This window comes from Bombyx mori, chromosome 6 (genome assembly GCF_030269925.1).
Source record: "Bombyx mori chromosome 6, ASM3026992v2".
NCBI classification, from domain to species: domain Eukaryota; kingdom Metazoa; phylum Arthropoda; class Insecta; order Lepidoptera; family Bombycidae; genus Bombyx; species Bombyx mori.
This window is the reverse complement of record NC_085112.1, coordinates 12,486,971-12,509,002: the sequence shown is the minus strand read 5'-3', so window position 1 is coordinate 12,509,002 and position 22,032 is coordinate 12,486,971. Positions and strand designations below refer to the sequence as shown.

The window sequence follows — 22,032 nt, the reverse complement described above, 5'->3', positions numbered from 1 at the left end:
TTCATAACTAGATTACATTTGCATTTTTTTTTATCGCTTCGATGAGTGGACGAGCTCACAGCTCACCTGGTGTTAAGTAATTACTGGAGCGCATAGACATCTACTGCGTAAAAGCGCCACCCACCAAGTTCTAAGGTCTCAAGTATAGTTACAACAGCTGCACTACCCTTCAAACCGAAACGCTTTACTGCTTCACGGCAGAAATAGGCGGGGTGGTGGTACCTACCCGTGCGGACTCACAAGAGGTCCTACCACCAGTGATTACACAAATTACAATTTTGCGGGTTTGGTTTTTATTACACAATGTTATTCCTTCACCGTGGAAGTCAATCGTGAACATTTGTTAAGTACGTATTTCATTAGAGAAATTGGTACCTGCCTGCGGGATTCGAACACCGGTGCATCGCGACATACGAATGCACCGGACGTCTTATCCTCTAGGCCACGACGACTTTTAAAAAGATTCATAATAATAATATTTAATATTATATGCGTGAAGAATTATCAAAGTTTTAAACTTTTTTAATTAAGAATACCTAATTTAAAAGAAAAAAAAAATACTCAGTATTAATAAAGTTTATTGCCTTGCTAGATACTAACCGTTTAGTTGTGTAAATACATGTATGATAAATACGTCACTTACACGCAAACCCACATATACGGTAAAGTCCATTAGGGAACGACGCAGAATGTATTGTTCGCTGATTCATCAATTTCACATAAACCGAACTATGGGCTTCTGATACTGAATTTACGGGGAATTCTAACGATAAATATAGAGATATCGATTCTCAAAGCCTTGATAATATATTGTGATCGTAAAATGTTTGCAAACTGAATGCCTATTAAATGTTATTTTTGATGTAATTCAACAGACGAGTTACCAGCCCACCTTTTTATTATACTTTATGGGAGAATAATCTAAGTTCATTTATTTTTAAGCGTATCTCAATTTAGGAAGTAGTCTTAATCTTATCTTATACCTTTAAACGAGCAATTCTTGTATATATATAATCTGAATCTCGGAAACGGCTCCAACGATTTTCATAAAATTTAGTATACAGGGGATTTCGGGGGCGATAAATCGATCTAGCTACGATTTATTTTCAGAAAATGTTGTTTTATTCGTGTTTTCAATAACCAACTCTTCCCGACATGTATTGGCGAATAATAATACTATTTTTACTGCTTTAAAGACACAACAAGATGGCGTTATAAAAAAAAAAGCCGAGCTAAGCTCGATCATTATCTAGTTGTATTAAAGAACGGTAACCGAACCCTTCAAACTTTGCCTTGATTGTTATTCTCTCGTTATTTATGTCAATGAGAAATAATGATGACACCATTGGATACCCTGCGTGTTTGTCTATTCAGGCCCAGCATTGTCTACGAAGACAAATAAAATAAAAAATAAAATAGAATAATAAAAGCATCGCGGCAGAAATAGGAGGAACAGTTAAATCTAGCCAGAATGAAGACCATCAGCAATTACCCAGATTTACAAAGGTCGCACGTTTGATTTTGGCTCGATATTAAAATTCTTGGTTTTCAGCCACTACCTAAGGCTGTAGGAGGATTCCGATATAAAATTATTCGCCCAGATTGAGATATGAAATTAAGTTTTCCAGATTATTGGAATAACGAAAATTCGAACGTTAAACAGTTTCATACTTTGGAATTTCTATATTTGGGATTTTTATAAAATTTAGTAACTGCTTAACATTGCGATACGCTAGTCATCCGAACCTATACTAATAAAAACGTTTTTTATTGTAATTTTAGAATCAGAATTACTCCGACTTATATTTTCTTCGACTGATCTTCTGAATGACTGACTCCGAATTATCCATGAAACGAATAGTTTAACTGCAAATACTTTTTTCATTTAACTGTATAAGTTTATCAAAACAAAGAAAGGAACCCTAAATTAAGAAAACACAGAAGCGATCTCGAAAACCGAATTTTCGGTCAAAGCACTTCAGAGCGAGCGCGAATGAAATCCGAAAACCTTCGTGAATGCCGACAAAAAACTTACACGTCCCTCCCCTTTCGCGGAGTTGCAAAGTTCCCCAATTAAATAGATGACTTTGTAGAATAAATCGAATTTCCCGGGGCCGTTCGCGTCAGACGAAGTGACGTCGAGTAGTAAATTTTATTAGTGCCAGTGCGAATGATTAATTGATTTTTCGTGTAAGAGCGAGAGTAAGCGATGACGAACAAAAATTTTACGTCGCGATGATTCGGTGATTCCTGCTTTGTTGGGCCGTGAATGTGGAGAACGTTTACGTGGTGATAAATTTCACTCGTAAGATGAATGAAATAATAAAATTGCTTTTGATGGATTATCCTCTGCTTTGTTCAGAGACGTTGCCTCACAGACACTTGCGATCATGAAATATTCGGTAATGACAATCGATATATCTTATGTTTTGAAATGGCAAAGAGATAAAATCGTATTTGTATAAACAAACAGTTTAAATTTGTACCATTCCAATAAACTCAACTTCCCTTTGATATCTCAGTGAAAGTGGCAGTGGACATGACATATATTATGATGATGATCACAAATTGATAGATAGGGCAGAAGATAATTAAAGTTGCTACCTCGGCTTGGATGCTGAAACACAGATGCAACAGGCAACAGATTAGATCTGAACGAAGAACGTAACTAATGAAATTCTGAGAAATACGCCATTAAATATTTGGATGTAGCTAAAGGTCTAAAGATTTTTCTCGTGACGCGAGTCTTCACATAAAATTTGTATCGTGCTCTTCAGCGTTGACGCCAATGTACCAAACAGCGTATTTTCTGCTTCATCATATTGAAACTCTTATAACTATTCCTCACTATTTATAACCACTACTTCGTCTCATTGAATGCTATAAAAATACACTTAGATCGTGTCAAAGTGATCAAAAACATCGTGGATTGATTGTTGATCCCAGAGCCGGATGATATTTGGTAAAAAATATCTTTTGAAATCGATCAGCTCAGTGATTCTAAGTATTTATTGTATTTAGTAAGTTGCTCTATTAGCTGTGGTGCGATGCTAAAAGAAAATGAAGTAATGGTCAAAAAAAAATCTTAGAAAACTTCAGACAGATGATACCGTGCATTAATTTGCGTAATTACTTGTTGTAGGACCTCTTGTGAGTCCGCGCGGGTAGGTACCAGCACCCTACGTATTTTTGCCGTGAAGCAGTAATGCGTTTCGTTTTGAAGGGTGGGGCAGGCGCTGTAACTATACTTGAGACCTTAGAACTTATATCTCAAGGTGGGTGATGCATTTACGTCGTAGATGTCTACGGGCTCCAGTAAACCACTTAGCACCAGGTGGGCTGTGAGCTCGTCCAACCATCTAAGCAAAAAAAAAACACAAAGTCATCGTGGCCTTAAGAATGTGATGTCTGGTGCATTCGTATCAAGCAATGCGACTGTGCCGGTGTTCTAATCCTCATTTTTTCTAATAAAATACGTACGTACTTAACAAATGTTCAAGACTAACTTCGGCGATGAAGGAATAACATCGTGGAATATAAATCAAACCCGCAAAAATTTTAATTTGCGTAATTACTGGTGGTAGAGCGTCTCGTTACCCTACACGGGTAGTACCACTCTGCCTATTTCTACTGTGAAATGATGAATTAGCCGTTATAGAACTGAGATTTAGAACTCATGTCTCAAGGTGGGTGGCGGCACATAATGACACGTTAATTACGTCTGTGGATTCCGCTAACCACTTAGCACTAGATGGGCCATGAACTCGTTCACCTGTCTAAGCAATAAGAAAAGAATATTAGTCTCTGCACAGCCAAAGGTTCCAAACGATTGACGCAAACTATTCCCAATCGCTTTTTTATGTATACAATAATGATGGCATACGACTGTATAACGAATATTGAATATAAAAGTATCATATAGTATTATGAAACAAAAAGGACTTAAGCACCTACCCAATTTATTATCTAATACTATTGTTCAGTTTGAACAACAAAACGCTTAATCTTCATCATAAATAGAACGAAATACGAAACAATGAGACCATTTTTTGTTCAATTCCCGAATGTACATTAAGCATTCTATAATTATTTATAAATGTCACGGAATGTAAATGTAAAATGTATCGCTCGAATAAATTTCCTTTTATTTCCCTTGTCACTTTCAGCTGTCAAATTTGACATCGGGCGTTTTGGAAGCGCGTCAAAAACGCTCATTTTTTGTATTTCTTTTCTTGTGTGAGATCTCTAATTTGTTGAACATTTTCCAACATTTTACGGCAGGATACGCGTTATTTTAATGTTACTGATAATTCAATTCGTTTTTAGTAACGGTAAGCGTTTCTTAGATGGCGCAGAAACCTGGACCATGAAGAAAGCCGATCGCGACCGAATTGATGCATTTGAGATGTGGTGCTGGCGAAAGATGCTAGGAATTCCCTTGACAGCACATCGCACCAACGTGTCGATCCTCCAAGAACTCCAGATAAAGACGAGTCTTTCTAACATCTGCCTACGTAGAGTTCTGGAATACTTTGGCCACATTGCAAGAAAGGATCACGGCAGCTCGGAGAAGCTAATGGTGACTGGCAAGGTGAACGGAAGAAGGCCACGAGGTAGAGGCCCGACACGTTGGACTGACCAGATCTGCACTACCCTCGACACCACAGTTCACGATACTCGGCGGCAGATAGAGGCAAATGGCGTGGAATGGTCCGTAATAAACTCCTGTTGCAAGGAGGCGGTCACGACCCTCAGTATTGAGGAAACCGAGGCAAGAAGAAGAAGAAGCGTTTCTTTATATCAATTCTTTGCAGTCTTTACTAAAATTATGACACTTATCGATTTTAATCGAAACAATAGTTTCATCGATACAATATTTTAATCAATACAATATTTTAGTCACAGCAATACAGAGTGGATTACAATTTAATTAGTATATAATTATCTCGGTGTTATTACAGTCATGTACGCTGTATTCATAACAGATTATACATGTTCTGAAAACTAATTAAAATTTGTAAAGTTATTACCTTGGATTACTTTATCACTACTGTGTTATTATTTAAATGAGTCTCTTCGAATCCTGAAAGTTAATGTTTTTAGAATGAACGAATGAATGATTTTTTTTAGAATGATTGATTTTATCACTCATTCATTATTTTAAATCATTTTATAATTAAGTTATCCGCAAAACATGAAACAATAAAAAACTCGAATTGTTTCCAAGTAATTTTGAAAATGATCTAAAAATAATGGTGTTATATGAGAGAAATTCCAAAGAAGACTCGTTTAAATGCGATGTTCGTAGTAATATTTTGTGTTAAGAAAAAAATTCAATGAGTTTTCCAAGAAAACTCTACAAAGAATAAAGCACTCTCTCTCTCTCTCTTTTTGTCGCTCTCTCTCACTGTACTAAGAATAAATATTTTATACTAAACGTTTGGTAATAGCTTCATTTATTAAACTTTATTTTAATTTATTTTCGTTTCCTCGTATCGAGTGAACAAAATAAAGAAAATTCCGGGAGAATTCTATAAATCTTAGTTGTTAGCGTAATTTATTCATTTCGCCTTAACCTTTTTTCGGTTTAAATGCCATTAAAAAGACGAATCCCAAGAATAAAATTAGCCTCCGAATATCTTTGAAACTCCTTTGAAAAATGATTATCGTCTAACTTTCGTGCCGTGAAATTTTAAAGTCAATATCCTTGATCTCGTTCTGACGTCACGCGATAGAGCGAGACGGCGGGATGTTGTCACAAATTGCGTGGGTCGACTTTAGAGCTTTGAAAGTTTGTTGAAATTTTGATTATAATTTTATGTTTAACAGGTTCCCAACGATATTAGTTCACGGTGAAGATTGTTGTTGTGTAGAAAGAGCTCGAACACTATTATTCTCTCTGAATGAATTGCGAGAAATAATATGATCGAACTGCATTTGATTGAGCAGTCTGTCACTCACGAATCAAAAAAACAGATATTAACAAAACGGTCGTTTTCAGACACACTAAAGAGTATTATAATATTTTACGCATTCTTACCACAATTTTAGCCTGCCCGGGAGATCAAGTGAGTTTGGTCCAGGATCATCAAGATTATCAAGCGAGTAGAATTCAGCTATTATTAAACAAAAACTGAGTAGAAAGAGTTGTTTTCAAGCTACTGGGTCTGAACAGTAGACCAGGGTTTATTCAAATGCAATTGTCAATTCAATATACAGCTGCACAGCGGTCTTCTAATCTGCCTTCTAATATATCTTGGCTGACGTTATTAATATCAGGTTGGAAGTGATCTCGTCTGTCCATCACGGCAAATCGTATAACTTTAAACGAGCAATTACATATGTAATTATATATATTGTATATATATATATAATCTGAATCTCGGAAAGGGCTCCATCGATTTTCATAAAATTTAGTATACAGGGGATTTCGGGGGCGATAAATCGATCTAGCGACGATTTATTTTCAGAAAATGTTGTTTTATTCGTGTTTTCAATAATCAACCTTATCGATAATCAACTTTATGACTCTTCCCGACATCTATTGGCGAATGATAATACTATTTTTCATAACTGAGAGCAACTAGCTGCTTTAAAGACACAATAACACTAAAGCTATTTCAGCAGATGGCGTTGTTAAGCCACCCGAAAACACAATTTATTAAAAAAAAACCGATCAAAGCTCGGTCGTCGTCTAGTAAATATTTTTTTTGTCATAAATATCACATCCCTATTTTAGTACCGTTAGCAGTTAAATCGTCTATTACTGTTTGTAGTATGCTCAGCGCCGATATTATATTTTATTCTGAAAATAAATCTCGATAAAAGGTCGTATTTACGTAATTCTTGCTTGAATAGCGTTTTTACTACACCGATAAATATATATCCGAACAAAAACAGTTTCACTGTAAAAAATTGCGCCAAGTCCACGTTTATAAAACTCATCTCAATAACATTTGCACTTTACAAAAAAAAGAAGACTTCAATAGCTTTCATTCTCTACAAAAATATGTGAAATACAAAAAAATACCAAGAAACCGTCATAAAGATGAAAAAATTAAATAAAAAAATGTTGAAAATTTAAAAATAAAAAAATAAAAATTTTATCGTGCTTGGCGCGCGTCATTGAGTACCCCAAAATTTTTCGGAAGAATTTCAACCCGAGAAAAAAACCATTTTGCTTTAATATACAGTGAAAGCTGAAAAAGTTACCCAGGTTGTCTTTTTCGCTCTTGTTAGCGTTTTATAAGAAATTGAGACAGAACTACGGTAATTTTCAACAGCTCTCACTATATACCTATGGGCTATTATATGCCAAATCGACCACTTTTGCGTCCGATCCCTTTAAATTCAGCTGAAACTTTATTATTCTTTTCTACCCTTTGAAAAACATCTTTGAGAATTTTTTCAAATGTTTTGAAGCCAACGTATACATACGTATCGACTCGTAAGTAGTTTGTATTTCTATAAGCGAACACGAGAGGGTGTTTAGTTCAAATCATAAAAGATGAGTGGGAAATGAAAAAAATTCAAATAACATACGTATGAGATGTCGATTTTACTTAACTTTTGTAAAACTTATTATGAAATAATAATTCATTAATTACATTTATGCATTTCATAGGTTGACCTACTTATAAATTTCTAAACATTGAAAGGATGTTCATTTATCCTGAAAATTTTGGGGTACTCAATGACGCGCGCCAAGCACGATAAAATTTTTATTTTTTTATTTTTAAAAAATTTAAAACAAACATTTTTTTATTTAATTTTTTCATCTTTATGACGGTTTCTTGGTATTTTTTTGTATTTCACATATTTTTGTAGAGAATGAAAGCTATTGAAGTCTTCTTTTTTTTGTAAAGTGCAAATGTTATTGAGATGAGTTTTATAAACGTGGACTTGGCGCAATTTTTTACAGTGAAACTGTTTTTGTTCGGATTTCATATCTTTTTGTTAAGTATTATTTTTTGCTCATTTATTACTTAATAAAAATAAATTATAAATAGTCACTCAGCTTAAAAGCTAATGAAACTCTCAATTAATTAGTGTTTTAATGTTAGGTGCCCGACTGGCATGAGACTCTCGGGTTGTCAGTTCCGGTATCGACCGGGGACGCGTGTATTCCGCTTCAAAGTCTGGCGCGCACTAATTGGGGGTGCGAATGATGCAACAGATGCGCGGGCGCGGGTAGCGCGGGGTGGGTCGTCGCGGCACGGACCTGAGTCACATTCTCTTTGGCTGCTGTTGCCCCGCGAAACGGAACGCTGCGTTACATACTCCCCCTCCAAGTTGGGAACGCGTCCCGAGTCCAACTTGGGACTGTTAGTCTGAAGACGCGGCCTTCCTCTCTGCCTCTTTGGCATATTTGGATCCGTACTTGAATTTGACGGAGAGTGGGTTAAATCCGCGGTGTGATACTTGCCGATGACATTGTTTGACAAGTCTGCTATGAAGTACGTTGTAGGACTAACTATCTTTACTACGCGATACGGGCCATCCCGTCGTGGCATGAACTTACGTGTTACACCCCTAGACGCATAAGCAAGCCATAACGAAGGAAATACTCTTCCAGTAGGACTCGGGAGCAAGCCACGGCGGTGGCATCAACAAGTGCGTAGAGTTCTACCCATCTTGTAGCTACATCCTCTACCAGGAGTACCCATCGCTCCCCCTGCTCTCCTTCTGGCAGTGGCCCGAACAAATCGATTGCGAGAACCTCTCCTCGCTGTTGAAGCACAGGAGTGAGCCTATACGGCGGTACCGATATAGGCGGATGATCACCGGTATCAATGTGGTGCTCGGCGTAAAGGGTTGGGGCTCCCCCCACCCTAAAGATGTCTCCATTCTCCTGCAATAAATGTGATAGCTGCTGCCGTTCATCGGAGCCAAGCATAGAACCCTTATCATCACGCAGGATGTCAGCAGTAGAAGCAAACATGCATGGCTTAGGGCACTCATATTCAATTGGATAGGTAACCCGTTTTCCCGAAAAATGCCAAGTGGATGAAGCAAAGTCAAGCATAATACCTGCCGCCACCAAAAAATCCATGCCAAGCAAAGTTTCATTATTTTGAGCATCTGGAAAAACAGTAAATTCAAGGGTTACTGACCTTTCGGGACTTATCCTTACTTCTAGAGTAGTGAGCAAAACTCGGCGGGTGCGCGCGGAACCGTCTGCAAGCCTCACCCGACGCCTGGTTTCCTCACACGGATGGTTATGCTTTAACAGCAATTCATAAAGCAACGCTCCGGCAACGCTACTCTTAGCTCCCGTATCCAACAAAGCATTACCTCGTATACCTAACATTTCAACACTTAAAATTGGTCTTAACCTAACCTGGTGCTCAGTAGAGTTACTCTGGGCAACACTTTTCACATTAGAATTAATTGTCGAAAAATGTCCGACGTTTTCCATGGTCACCCTATTTTCGTTCATCATGGTCACCCTATCGCGGCCACTTGGTACCTCGGAATAACTATGTTTTGGTTCGGTACCGCTCGAGTAACGCATCAGGGGCCTATTCCTAGAACTAATATTATTGTTTATATTATGATTAAGTCTAGAATAATTTTGAAGTCTAACCTTGTTATCAGTACCGAAAAAGCGCGGAGGAAGAATCGCCTTAAAATCGGTAGGATAATAATTATTTTCATTATCAACAAAACATTGTTTACGATTATTAATATAAATGGACGACTTTACGGTGTTTGAAGTGCAAGCTGTATGCAACGAGCTGTCGCGATGAATAGAGTTCACTGAACTTGACAGCTGTGTATTTACTTTACCAATAGGTAAATCGGATGTGACTGATCGGGTCCGTGCAGCGTCGACGGCGTAATAACTTGCGTTACACTTTGTACACTGAGACCGAGTAACACCTTTGGTACCACACCCGTAACACGAGGATACAGCTTGCGTATTTTCGTTGTCGAATTTCGTTTTTGACGCTAATTTTAAACACTCATCACGAATATGTCCGTACTTTTTGCAATAAACACAGAACAGTCTTTTAACAATCGACGTAGATGATACATTATCAGTGTTCGTGTAGCGAGGCGCGGGGACTCGAACGGTGCTCGGCGCAGCGCTGTCGTCGCGTGGCGGGCCGCCAGCGGCGCCCGAGTTGAATATTTTCCGCGGCGTCATCCGCGCCGAAGTCGAAGCACCGGCGGGAACTTCACCTACGGTACTACCCGATGAACGTGGCGTCGCTCGCTGAGGATGATGAATAAATTCAGGCGGACTGGTCTCGTAGATGGAGTCCTCGATATGGCGCGTTTTCTTTAATAACGTGTCGTATGAAGTTATTTCGTCTCTTCTTAATCTTTTACGAACACGACGGTGTACAAGGCCGTAAAGCATATCAATTTGAACTTTCTCACTAAGGTCACCGGGTGGGAGTCGAGCTAGCAGGGCTCGTGCTCTGGCAACGAAGATCTCCGTCTTCTCTCTTTGTCCTTGCGACATTTTGAAGAGCTCTAAGTAGACTCGATGGGGCGGTCTGCAATCGCCGAAAGCGCTTCGTAACGATGATAAAGCGTCGTCCCAGGAAGTGATGCTAGCTTTAACGCCTTGCCACCACATGGCTGCATTTCCGTTTAGTAACATCGAGAGTCCTCGTAACGCGATGGCGTGTCCTACGTCAGCACAATCTTTGTATGATTCGACCGCGTCAAGGAAACCGTCGAGTGAGTCGCCGGGCGCTCCGCTGAACCGCGCCGTGCATGACGCGAAGTTCCCAGAATGGTGAGCGGGCGTCGAGGAAGGCGGCGATGTCGGCTCCGACGTCGGTGTTGCTGATGATTCGAGTTGAGTTTTATGCTCAAAAAATCGGTCGAGTAGGCGTTCGAATGCTGCCATTTGACTTTCTTGTAATGACGCCATGTTGTTTGCGGTAAATGTTGGAGTCGGTCCCGCGGTTGAACCAATTTCTTCTTCAACGTCTTGAAAATCGGATTGACGCCGTGACTGAAGACGAGTACGTGTCGTAATTACGTAGATTCACTCCGAAATACTAGTTAAAGGGCCCGCGCTTGGGCTGCCAGTTTAATGTTAGGTGCCCGACTGGCATGAGACTCTCGGGTTGTCAGTTCCGGTATCGACCGGGGACGCGTGTATTCCGCTTCAAAGTCTGGCGCGCACTAATTGGGGTGCGAATGATGCAACAGATGCGCGGGCGCGGGTAGCGCGGGGTGGGTCGTCGCGGCACGGACCTGAGTCACATTCCCTTTGGCTGCTGTTGCCCCGCGAAACGGAACGCTGCGTTACAGTGTAATAATAATCAACATCAACTTTTACAATTTTAAACCAAATTAAATTTTGTTTCAAATGTGAAGGGTAGATGACGCTGTTCTTAATTATTTCAGAATTTAAAATTAAAATCTGAAAGCCTTGAAACATCAATCCGCATAAATGTAATTTAAAAACTACAGTAAGAGGCTTAAATAAAAAGCTGAACTTAACTCAGCCTTAATTAGAATTTTCATCGGAATTCAGTAGTAAAGTTCAAGTTATTTTGATGAAATCAAAACCGAAATATTCATAGCATCTTAAACAATCACCTACGAATAAATATTAGTTATTATATTATTTATTATTCGTAGACAATCACAACGGTTTTATAGTTTTGGGAAGGGATTTTTTGTAACGCCATCTCGTAAAGTATTTCGGTATTACATTACAAAACAAATTTGTTTCTCCAACAGTAACAACAGTACTTGCTTCGGCAGTACTTAAACTAAAATACTAACAGTAACAACATTAACGTTATTTAATGTATAAACCGTTCAATAAGAACTGCAAACTATCCCCTTGAAGCTACAGTTTATGTAGGAATAATGACTTTTTGGCGGGAACGCGAGGTGTGAAGTTGTGTGATTTGTTTTAATTTGTCTATTTAGTGTTTCTTCGGGTTTAAATGTGTAATAATAGTGGTTTATTAACTGTTTAATATCTGTGAAAGTGCACAAACGTGGGAAAATGAAACAAAGCCGCTGTACGTAACTTCTCGGTTTCCTCCAAAAAGTCCACTGAGATCTTAGTAAATGACCACCACCATTTTACTGAGATTATATTTCATTCCATATCATCTCATCTCATTTCATTTCATCCCTTTTGATTAATGTCTCAAATTAATCATCTTCATTTCATTTCACTCCATAATATCACATTTCATTTCACTCCTTAATATCATTTTTCATAAAAATATGAATATAAATTAAAATAAGACATGACTTAAAGGTCTCAGTTACCAGGTCATAAAATCCATTACAAATAGGAATAATTCCAGCGCACCCTGGCGGCCGTAGATTACCATTCTCGAATATTTATAGTCTGTGGCATGTCACTTTTTACATCGAAAAAAGTCAGGATCGAAATTTTTGAGCGAGCCATAGTTTGTGGTGATAAAATTAATAATTTCAAGTAGATTAATTGTTGTAATTGATATAACTAGTTAATATCAGTAAAATAAAGTTGTGAGTGATTGATATAATATACAATTTAGGAACCAGAAGTACCGTAGAATTAAATAAAATTTCGCAACCTCAAAAAACTGTTCTGCTCACAGTAAACACAGTCGGTAGTCTGGCGCTCCGTTTACAACGGGATTTTTGAACGGAACTTGGCGCCAGATTCTACCGAATCTGTGGATTAATAACTTTTCGACAAAATATAACGACTTCACCCTAGTTCACCGCCCCCTCGTGCTTGTTAGCGACAGTAGTTAAAGTAACGCTTGACACGTTTTTACTTTTCCACGAGGTCATTCGGTTGAACAATGTTTTATCATATTCTGGTGCAAATAGTCACATATTTCGCATTAAAAAAAAAAAAGATTTATTTAGAAATACATAAATTCGATCTGATTGAATTTAGAGATAAAGATCCATATTTGAACGTATTTAACTGAAATTTACGATTTTTATATTTAGACTAGCTGTACCCGTCCGCTTCGCTGAGCATTTAAAATTAGCATTATTATTTCTCAACCCCACAAAGACTCATCATTAACGCCGCCGTAACTGGTATAGGGAGTCCAACACTCATATAAATATTAGCCTATCCATTAAGTACGTGTATTTTTACATGGATACCAAGTTTTAAGTCAGTCGGATGCATAGTTCAGTAGTTATTACAGAACATCCGTAAAAACCACCGTAGATTTATATATTAGTATAGATTACGACGTTCTTAAGCACAATATTAATGCGTATACTTTCAAAGATTATTTACGATTAACAAAAACATTTTTTTTTTAATTCTATTGAATTTAAGAAGAGAATATTTCTTGATTTTCGAAATATGAATTCAAATAGCAAATGTGGGGGACAAAGTTGTTCGCGTCCGTAGGAGCTACCTAACCACAACCCTATACGTGTCCCCTGGGTGGTGCTAAAGAACAACAAACGCCGAGCCAGGCTTGTTTGACAGACAACGTTCGTCATCTCTTTCTGACCTGGGAAGGTCACCACAACACACGACCAATGTAGAGCAACCAAATGTAGCCAGTATCGCACCGGTAGCAACCTTGCTGGAAGACATTCCTCAACCCCCTGCTCCTCCACCATGGCAAAGGGTACAATCACCCAATAGCAGAAGCAGTAAGAAAAGAAAGTACTCCAGTTCCTCACCAGAGGCCCCAAGTACCACCGTGAAAAACCGCTTCAGCACCTTACCTTTAGACGCAACGGATGAACCATGTACTACCGACCGCCCTAAACCCAGCAAACCTCCACCTATAGTCCTCAATGGTATAGAAGATGTTACAGAGCTATCGAAGCTCCTTCAAACCGTCAGCAGCAAAGACGATTTCAAATTTAAACTAATTAATAAAAACCTACTCCATATTCTGGTTAACAATGCTGAGGAGTATAAGAAAATCATAGCGGTAATAAGAGCAAATGGACTCATAGGACACACATTCACCCCTAAAGACATCAAATGCTATCGCATTGTCATAAAAGACCTCCACCACAGCACAACCCATGGCACAATGGTTTGATTTTCAAACTATTCAACATGGGCGTGCCGGATAGTCTCGTGCTCATCATACGGGACTTCTTGTCGAATCGCTCTTTTCGATATCGAGTCGAGGGAACCCGCTCCTCCCCACGACCTCTCACAGCTGGAGTCCCGCAAGGCTCTGTCCTCTCACCCCTCCTATTTAGCTTATTCGTCAACGATATTCCCCGGTCGCCGCCGACCCATTTAGCTTTATTCGCCGACGACACGACTGTTTACTATTCTAGTAGAAATAAGTCCCTAATCGCGAAGAAGCTTCAGAGCGCAGCCCTAGCCCTAGGACAGTGGTTCCGAAAATGGCGCATAGACATCAACCCAGCGAAAAGTACTGCGGTGCTATTTCAGAGGGGAAGCTCCACACGGATTTCCTCCCGGATTAGGAGGAGGAATCTCACACCCCCGATTACTCTCTTTAGACAACCCATACCCTGGGCCAGGAAGGTCAAGTACCTGGGCGTTACCCTGGATGCATCGATGACATTCCGCCCGCATATAAAATCAGTCCGTGACCGTGCCGCGTTTATTCTCGGTAGACTCTACCCCATGATCTGTAAGCGGAGTAAAATGTCCCTTCGGAACAAGGTGACACTTTACAAAACTTGCATAAGGCCCGTCATGACTTACGCGAGTGTGGTGTTCGCTCACGCGGCCCGCACACACATAGACACCCTCCAATCCCTACAATCCCGCTTTTGCAGGTTAGCTGTCGGGGCTCCGTGGTTCGTGAGGAACGTTGACCTACACGACGACCTGGGCCTCGAATCAATTCGGAAATACATGAAGTCAGCGTCGGAACGATACTTCGATAAGGCTATGCGTCATGATAATCGCCTTATCGTTGCCGCCGCTGACTACTCCCCGAATCCTGATCATGCAGGAGCCAGTCACCGTCGACGCCCTAGACACGTCCTTACGGATCCATCAGATCCAATAACCTTTGCATTAGATGCCTTCATCTCTAATACTAGGGGCAGGCTTAGGGACCCCGGTAACCGTACTCGTCGAACTCGACAAAGAGGTCGACGTGCAACCTAACCCATGCATCAGCCCGCTGAGTTTCTCGCCGGATCTTCTCAGCGGGTCGCGATACCGATCCGGTAGTAGATTCATTCGCGAAACAATTGCTCTTGAGTTGTTAGGTCTCCTTCGGAGGCGCTCGGGCAGTTGTTAGCAAATCCCACCCCTCTTGGCTGAGCCTTTGCTCGCCCACCTGTCCTGGTGAAACTGGAAAGGCCTTCGGGCCACCAGTAAAGTTTCAATCATAAAAAAAAAAAAAAAAAGAATATATGTTCCAGGCTTTTCCGTGTACGTCACCTGTCATCCTGATGGAGGGGCCCACGCTGGCACCGCGATAATTATCAAGAACGGTATAAAGCATTATCTCCTGGAATCTACTGCGGCTCCCTATCTCCAATCCACAACTGTAAGGGTGGAGGATCGTTCCGGACCCCTAATCCTTTCTGCGATATATTGTCCACCGCGCCACACAATAAAAGAAAAAATGTTTACTGAGTTTTTTATGTCTTTAGGCAACCGATTCATTGCTGGTGGCGATTGGAATGCCAAGCATACATACTGGGGCTCAAGATTAACAGTAACTAGAGGTCGGGAATTGAAAAAGAGCATTGAAACTAATCACTTGTTAGCTATGACAACTGGAGAGCCCACATATTGGCCTACGGACAGTAACAAAATACCAGACCTCCTAGATTTCTTTATTACTAAGGGTATCAGCGCACAAAATACTCTGATAAAGGCAAGTCTCGACGGCAGCTCTGACCATTCACCTGTCTTGCTTACGCTTAGCTCAATGGCTATGCCCAGCGATACCCATACCGTCTATCTCCACAATTATAGAACTGATTGGCAATGTTTTCGGGAATTCCTCGAATCAAACATAAACCTATGTATTCCACTCAAAACCAAAGATGACGTTGACGACGCATGCCTCTATATTACAAACTTTATTCAAGTGGCAGCTTGGTCTAGTACACCCGAGCTGAAGGGTCTATCGAGAGGGGCTCCAATCCCTCTTGCTATCAAGGAAAAAATCGCCGCCAAACGTCGCCTTCGCAAAATTTGGCAGACAACCCACCGATGTGCGGATAAAACCAGACTAAATCGAGCTATTAAAGAACTCAAAGATCTTCTGGATTACGCTTCAAACGAATCACTCACGCAGAGATTGGAAAAAATGTCTCCAAATGCAAATGGCTCTCACAACCTCTGGAAGGCAACAAAGTACCTCCCACAGCCGCAGCAGTGCTCTCCGCCTTTAAGATCCGGTAATAAATGGGCGCGAACTGACCAGGAAAAATCTCAGGCCTTCGCTATATACCTGGCTGAAGTATTTAAACCCAACAGTACGGATAGTCCAGAGGATCCCGAAATAAACCGAGTATTAAAGCAAGACTTGCAATTATGCCTACCCTTGAGTCCTACAACACCAAAAGAGATAGCTAGAGAAATAGCCAAAATGGACCATAATAAAGCGCCTGGATTTGACTTGGTTACTCCCAGACTATTGAAAGAGCTCCCTAGGAGGTGCATTCTCTTTTTGACCATTCTTGTCAATGCCACATTGAGAATGTCGTATTTCCCTGCACTCTGGAAAACATCCCAAATTGTGATGATCCAAAAACCTGGGAAACCGCCTAACGAGGTGTCTTCTTATCGCCCTATTAGCCTGACGCCGGTTTTGTCAAAGTTATGGGAAAGGATCTTCTTGGCACGATTATCCCCTTGCCTGGATGCATGCCATATAATACCTGACCACCAATTTGGCTTCCGGAAGCACCACTCAACCATAGAACAGGTACACAGAGTGTATTGTACAATAAGACATTGTCTGGAGAGGAAAGAGTACTGTTCTGCTGCTTTTCTCGACGTACAACAAGCTTTTGATCGAGTTTGGCATAGGGGACTGCTCTGTAAAATTAAAAAGTACCTTCCACATTCCTACTTTCTGCTGTTAGAGTCTTATCTCAGTGACAGAAGGTTTCAAGTCAAGCTCCGTGATGCCAGATCTTCTGTCTTTGCCTGCAGAGCCGGAGTGCCCCAAGGCTCCGTACTTGGTCCGGTCCTCTACAACATTTTTACTAGCGATTTACCCCAGTCACCAGAAATAGCTGTAGCAACCTTTGCCGATGATGCAGCCTTCCTCAGTTGTAGCAGTGATCCTAATGAAGCGACTAGACTGTTGCAAACCCAGCTCGATGTCACTAACACTTGGATGACCAAGTGGCGCATTAAAGCTAGCGCCCCCAAGTCTCACCACATCACATTTACCCTAAGACGTGATACTTATCCTCCAGTCAAACTCGGCCACGATACATTGCCGCAATCAACCTGTGTTAAGTATCTTGGATTCCACTTGGACCGAAGGATGACATGGAAAGACCACATAAAAACGAAACGTAACGAAATTAACATTAGATTTAAAAACCTACTCTGGCTTCTCGGTAGACAGGCTGCCTTATCCCTATCCAACAAGCTACGGGTGTATTGTTCAATAATAAAACCGATCTGGACGTATGGAATCCAACTGTGGTCGACAGCCAGCAAATCCAACATTATGTGCCTCCAGAGAGCTCAAAACAGTATCCTGAGGGTACTCTCGTCGGCGCCTTGGTATACTCGAAATTCGGAAATCCACGAGTACCTGGAAATCCCAACCATCTTGGATGAAGTTAAACGATACTCAGCCAACTATAAGAACCGCTTGAAAGCTCACCCAAACCCGTTGTCCGGCTTACTATTGCAGCCAAATCCGATTAAAAGACTCAAGAGAGCCGACGTGCTACCCTACTAAGGCGAGACGGAGCATTGGCTCTGTCCCTCCAAACCATAACCTCTCGCAACTCACCTGATTATAGTCTTGGCGACTGATCGCAGGTGTTAAAGTAGAAGAAAAAAAAAAAAAAAAAAAAAAAAATAGCAAATGTCGTTCTAGAATAATTTTAAAGGACCGAATTAAAAATAAAAGAGCTACCTACATATTTTCACGCCAGTATGTCTCGACACTCGTTAGCGGTGCAGTATTTACGGGCAATGCTTGACACGTTTTCACTTTTTCCCTACGCAGACCCAGTGCCCGGATGAATGGGGCTGTTCCACGAGCTTTTTCTGCTCTCACGCTCGAACGATGCGAAGGTCAAGTGTTCTCTTTTTGAAAGCGAATGTTAAAAATGTACGCTAAGCTACGTAACGAAGGCACAACTAGAGAGTTATGTTTGGAAAAGTGTGAGGTTTCATATTATTTTTTTACTTAATTTCAATTTTGGTCTACTTGTACCCTACTATTCGATTTGTGAATGATGTAAATGTGTGGGAAAAAAGGGATTAGTGTGGAGGTATATGACAAAGGGAAGATCTTCCACCGAGCGGGTGATATTGCTCGGTAGACTGACGGTTCGAATGTATTCGAAACTTGTATATATGCAAGCTTTTACTGGTGGTAGGACGTCTTGTGAGTCCGCATGGGTAGGTACCATCACCCTGCCTGTTTCTGCCGTGAAGCAGTAAATCGTTTTGGTTTGAAGGGTGGGGCAAAAGTTGTAACTATTCTGAGACCTTAGAACTTATATCCCAAGGTGGGTGGCGCATTTACGTTGTACATGTCTATGGGTTCCAGTAACCACTTAACACCATGTGAGCTGTGAGCTTGTCCACCCATCTAAGCGATAAAAAAAAACTTATCTTGAAAATGTCGTAAGCGAGATTCAGGCATCTGACAAATATCTTATGTTGCATGATGGCTACCCGTTACGTCATAAATGATGATTTTCAGAAATACGTTAACCGATTTGCAAACGATTTTCCATGTTTCCAATATCTTCAAATAAACTCACGTAATAAAATGTTACTTACGTATTGCATTTTCCCGCATTCGACAGTCCCAACTGCAGGAGTAGGAGTATAAGCACTCCTAAAGTCATTTTGATTCGATCTTCAAAGCATTTCACTAGAATTCCCGTTAGTATATCTGAAACAAGGAAACGAATACTATTAAGTTTATGTTTTTTTATTTGATATATATTAACACAGGGTCTGCCTTATTTTAAGTGGTAAAGACATTAAAGCAACGTTAGATGAAGCAGTTTTGGGAATAGCTACATCACAATATTATTAAGAGCAGTATTCTGAAATAGCGATAGACCCAATGATGCTTCCTCTAGACAATCAAGGAGGCTATGATACTGAAGTTAAATTAAGTCTTGGATACCATGAACCAACTCCCAGGCCAGGTGGTGTTAATTGGTTACTGGGAACTGTAGGTATCAATCACAACGCTAATGCCACCACTCAACCCAAAATTTGAAGCCAAAATCTAATATTTTTTTGCAGTGAATCTCCTACCTTCCAAACCGGAGCGCTTTACTGCTCCGCGTCAGAAAAACTGAGTACTAATATACTGGATACCAGTAACCCAATTTCGTAAAATATGCAGGGTTTTTGTGGTATGTTATCCCTTCATCGTCGAATTCGATATTGCTTACAAACTGTTCATGTATTTAATTGATACTTGCCCGCGTGATATGAACTGGCATAGTCACATCGCTCAATACGATTAAACCTGACGACTTATTCTTTACGCAAGGGTGCCTGTCAACGCAAATCAATCATATTATTATATTGAAATAAGGAAGAGAAGGGTTGTTGTTCTAACATACACTTCCATCTCGTAGATTGCGGTGATTGACCCCTTGGCTCCAATGCCAAGAGTTTACATACAGAAGCTCAAAGTTTAAGTTGGATCGGAGTACGCCTATCCCAAGGCTTAAGTCGCAACGCGGGGCGGATACTCGGCATAAGTAGGCAGAAAAGTGGTTGCTACCAACCGCTCTCTTAGTATTTAATTTTATCTACAACTACTAACTGAATAGTCAAAGATACAATTAACTTCCATTTTGTCTAAGCGATGTTTGTTTGTAATAATATTATCAATAAAAGAGTAAATGATTAGTTAATTGATTAGTCTTGAGGTGTCAGGGATTGTAGTCGAATTTAGATTATTGGGCGAACAATGGTAAATGTAAACTCTTAATGAAATCAAATTTCGGACATGATCTGGAAGGATTCTATAATAGATGGTTATTAAAGTCGCAACTTTTACCAAAATTTACGTTAGTATTTTGGTTTTAAATTTTTGAAAAATTATATTTTTTTTATTTACACTTGTGTATGTAGTTAGTATATTATGTGTTTTTTTGGATTTTTGTTGTTTTGTTGTTTGTTAACATTAATTTGTGTTTAAATGCACCTACCATTTTTTTTCTCTGCATTTGGTTGACTGGTAAAGAATTCAGGTGTATGTTTTTGTTTTTTTTATGTTTTTATTGTTTTGTGATTGTAATCATTAATTTGTGTTTCAATACACCTACCATTTTATTCTCTGCATTTGGTTGACTGGTAAAAATGGCTTAAGAATCAAAGACGTCAATGTACGCTAAGTGTGATAAATTAACAAATTTGCCTCAAGGTAGTCATTTTAGTTAGACGTGTATGTCAGGAGATTTGTGGGCCATCTGACGAACTGCTCTGTTCTGTGACAGCTATAAAAAAGCTAAAATCATACCGAGCCAAATACCTAACAGCAAGTTATTAACCGTTAAAAAGTTAAAGCAATTCATAATCTCTTTCAGCGTTTACTTTACGTGAAAAATTAATTCGCCTGCGTAAAGGACACGGCCTTCTTGAGTTTGCTTGAGTAATTGCTGTAAAAAAGACGTAAAAAAGGGTAAAGTTGGAAGTTGGGTGTAAATCATCGTGGTATGACAGGGGCGCGGCATAATTACGAAGGGCAGAGGGGGCATGGACAATTACCAGAAACAATGATCAACCGTACGTACACCCCACGATTCATCCATTAATGTTTGTGGAAATTAACATTTTCGGTTTATGAACTTTGTTTGTTTAAATGTTGTTTATCAGATAGAATAAATATGGGGAATTTATTGTTTTGATAAATTATCGTAACGTTTAGTGTTTCACATCTATGTTATCAGTTCATAGGAAAAAGGTATATTACCGTGGTATTTTTATAATTTTATACGTCATTTTGGGCGTACCGTGAACTCATGTTTGAGTCCATATCTGAGCCATGTGAGCTAGTAGGTACCACCACTCTCTTGTGAGTCCGCACGGCTAGGTACGACCACCCTGCCTATTTCTGCCGTGAAGCAGTAATGCGTTTCGGTTTGAAGGGTGGGGCAGCCGTTGTAACCATACTGAGACTTATATCTCAAGTGGATGGCGCATTTACGTTGTAGATGTCTATGGGCTCCAGTAACCACTTAACACCGGGTGGGCTGTGAGCTCGTCCACCCATCTATCAAATAAAAAAATAAAAAACTTGTTCAAGTATAAAGTGCAAGAAAAAAGCATTACGAAATACATTTTTAATTTTTCATACAAATTTCATACAAGATAATTAGTTTACTGTAAGCTATACTACGCACTAAATAGTAGATGTTACGGTAATTTATATTAGGCGAGATATTCTCAACGCGTACATATTTTAGCTTCTATTAAATACGGTGAGCGGCAAACTTAACACCGAGTCGTAACTTGAAAGCTTTATATGAACCCATAAAGGTGCTAAGCATTTAGGACTGTCGACGTAAGGGTCTGAATTAGGGTCCGCTGCAGGTGCGTTGGACATGTGAAACATAAATGCGGCCCTTCGGACTAGTGTAGGTAAAGTGCCCTATTGATGTATCGTGACGCGCGAGGAAAACGTAGAAAAATATTTTTGGTTTACCAATCTGGTTTTGGATTTTCTTTTATGATTTTTATAAACGAAAACTTGGCTTGAATTAATTGGAGAGTTTTTTTTTATATTAAAGCTCAGCGGCTCATTCAGGTTCGAAAGGGCCAATTTGCTTTTTCTAATAAAAACCATAGAAACCTGTTCATTGTTAGTAACCATCCATTGTTGGAAAAAAATCTGTTTATTTTATTCTTTCACCCAAAAATGTGAGTGCGATAAAATCACAGAGTAGGTC

At 39.8% G+C, this 22,032-nt stretch overlaps 1 protein-coding gene across 1 annotated transcript in view; it reads right to left on the bottom strand.

The window, feature by feature from the left end:
* LOC105843003 (C3 and PZP-like alpha-2-macroglobulin domain-containing protein 8) overlaps positions 1 to 22,032 on the bottom strand; it is a 287,401-nt gene that overhangs the window by 166,940 nt on the left and 98,429 nt on the right. The window contains exon 2 of the mRNA XM_038011434.2: positions 18,896 to 19,010. Coding sequence (XP_037867362.1) covers positions 18,896 to 18,963 — 68 coding nt within the window. The 5' untranslated portion in view covers positions 18,964 to 19,010. The remainder of the gene's footprint in view (positions 1 to 18,895; positions 19,011 to 22,032) is intronic.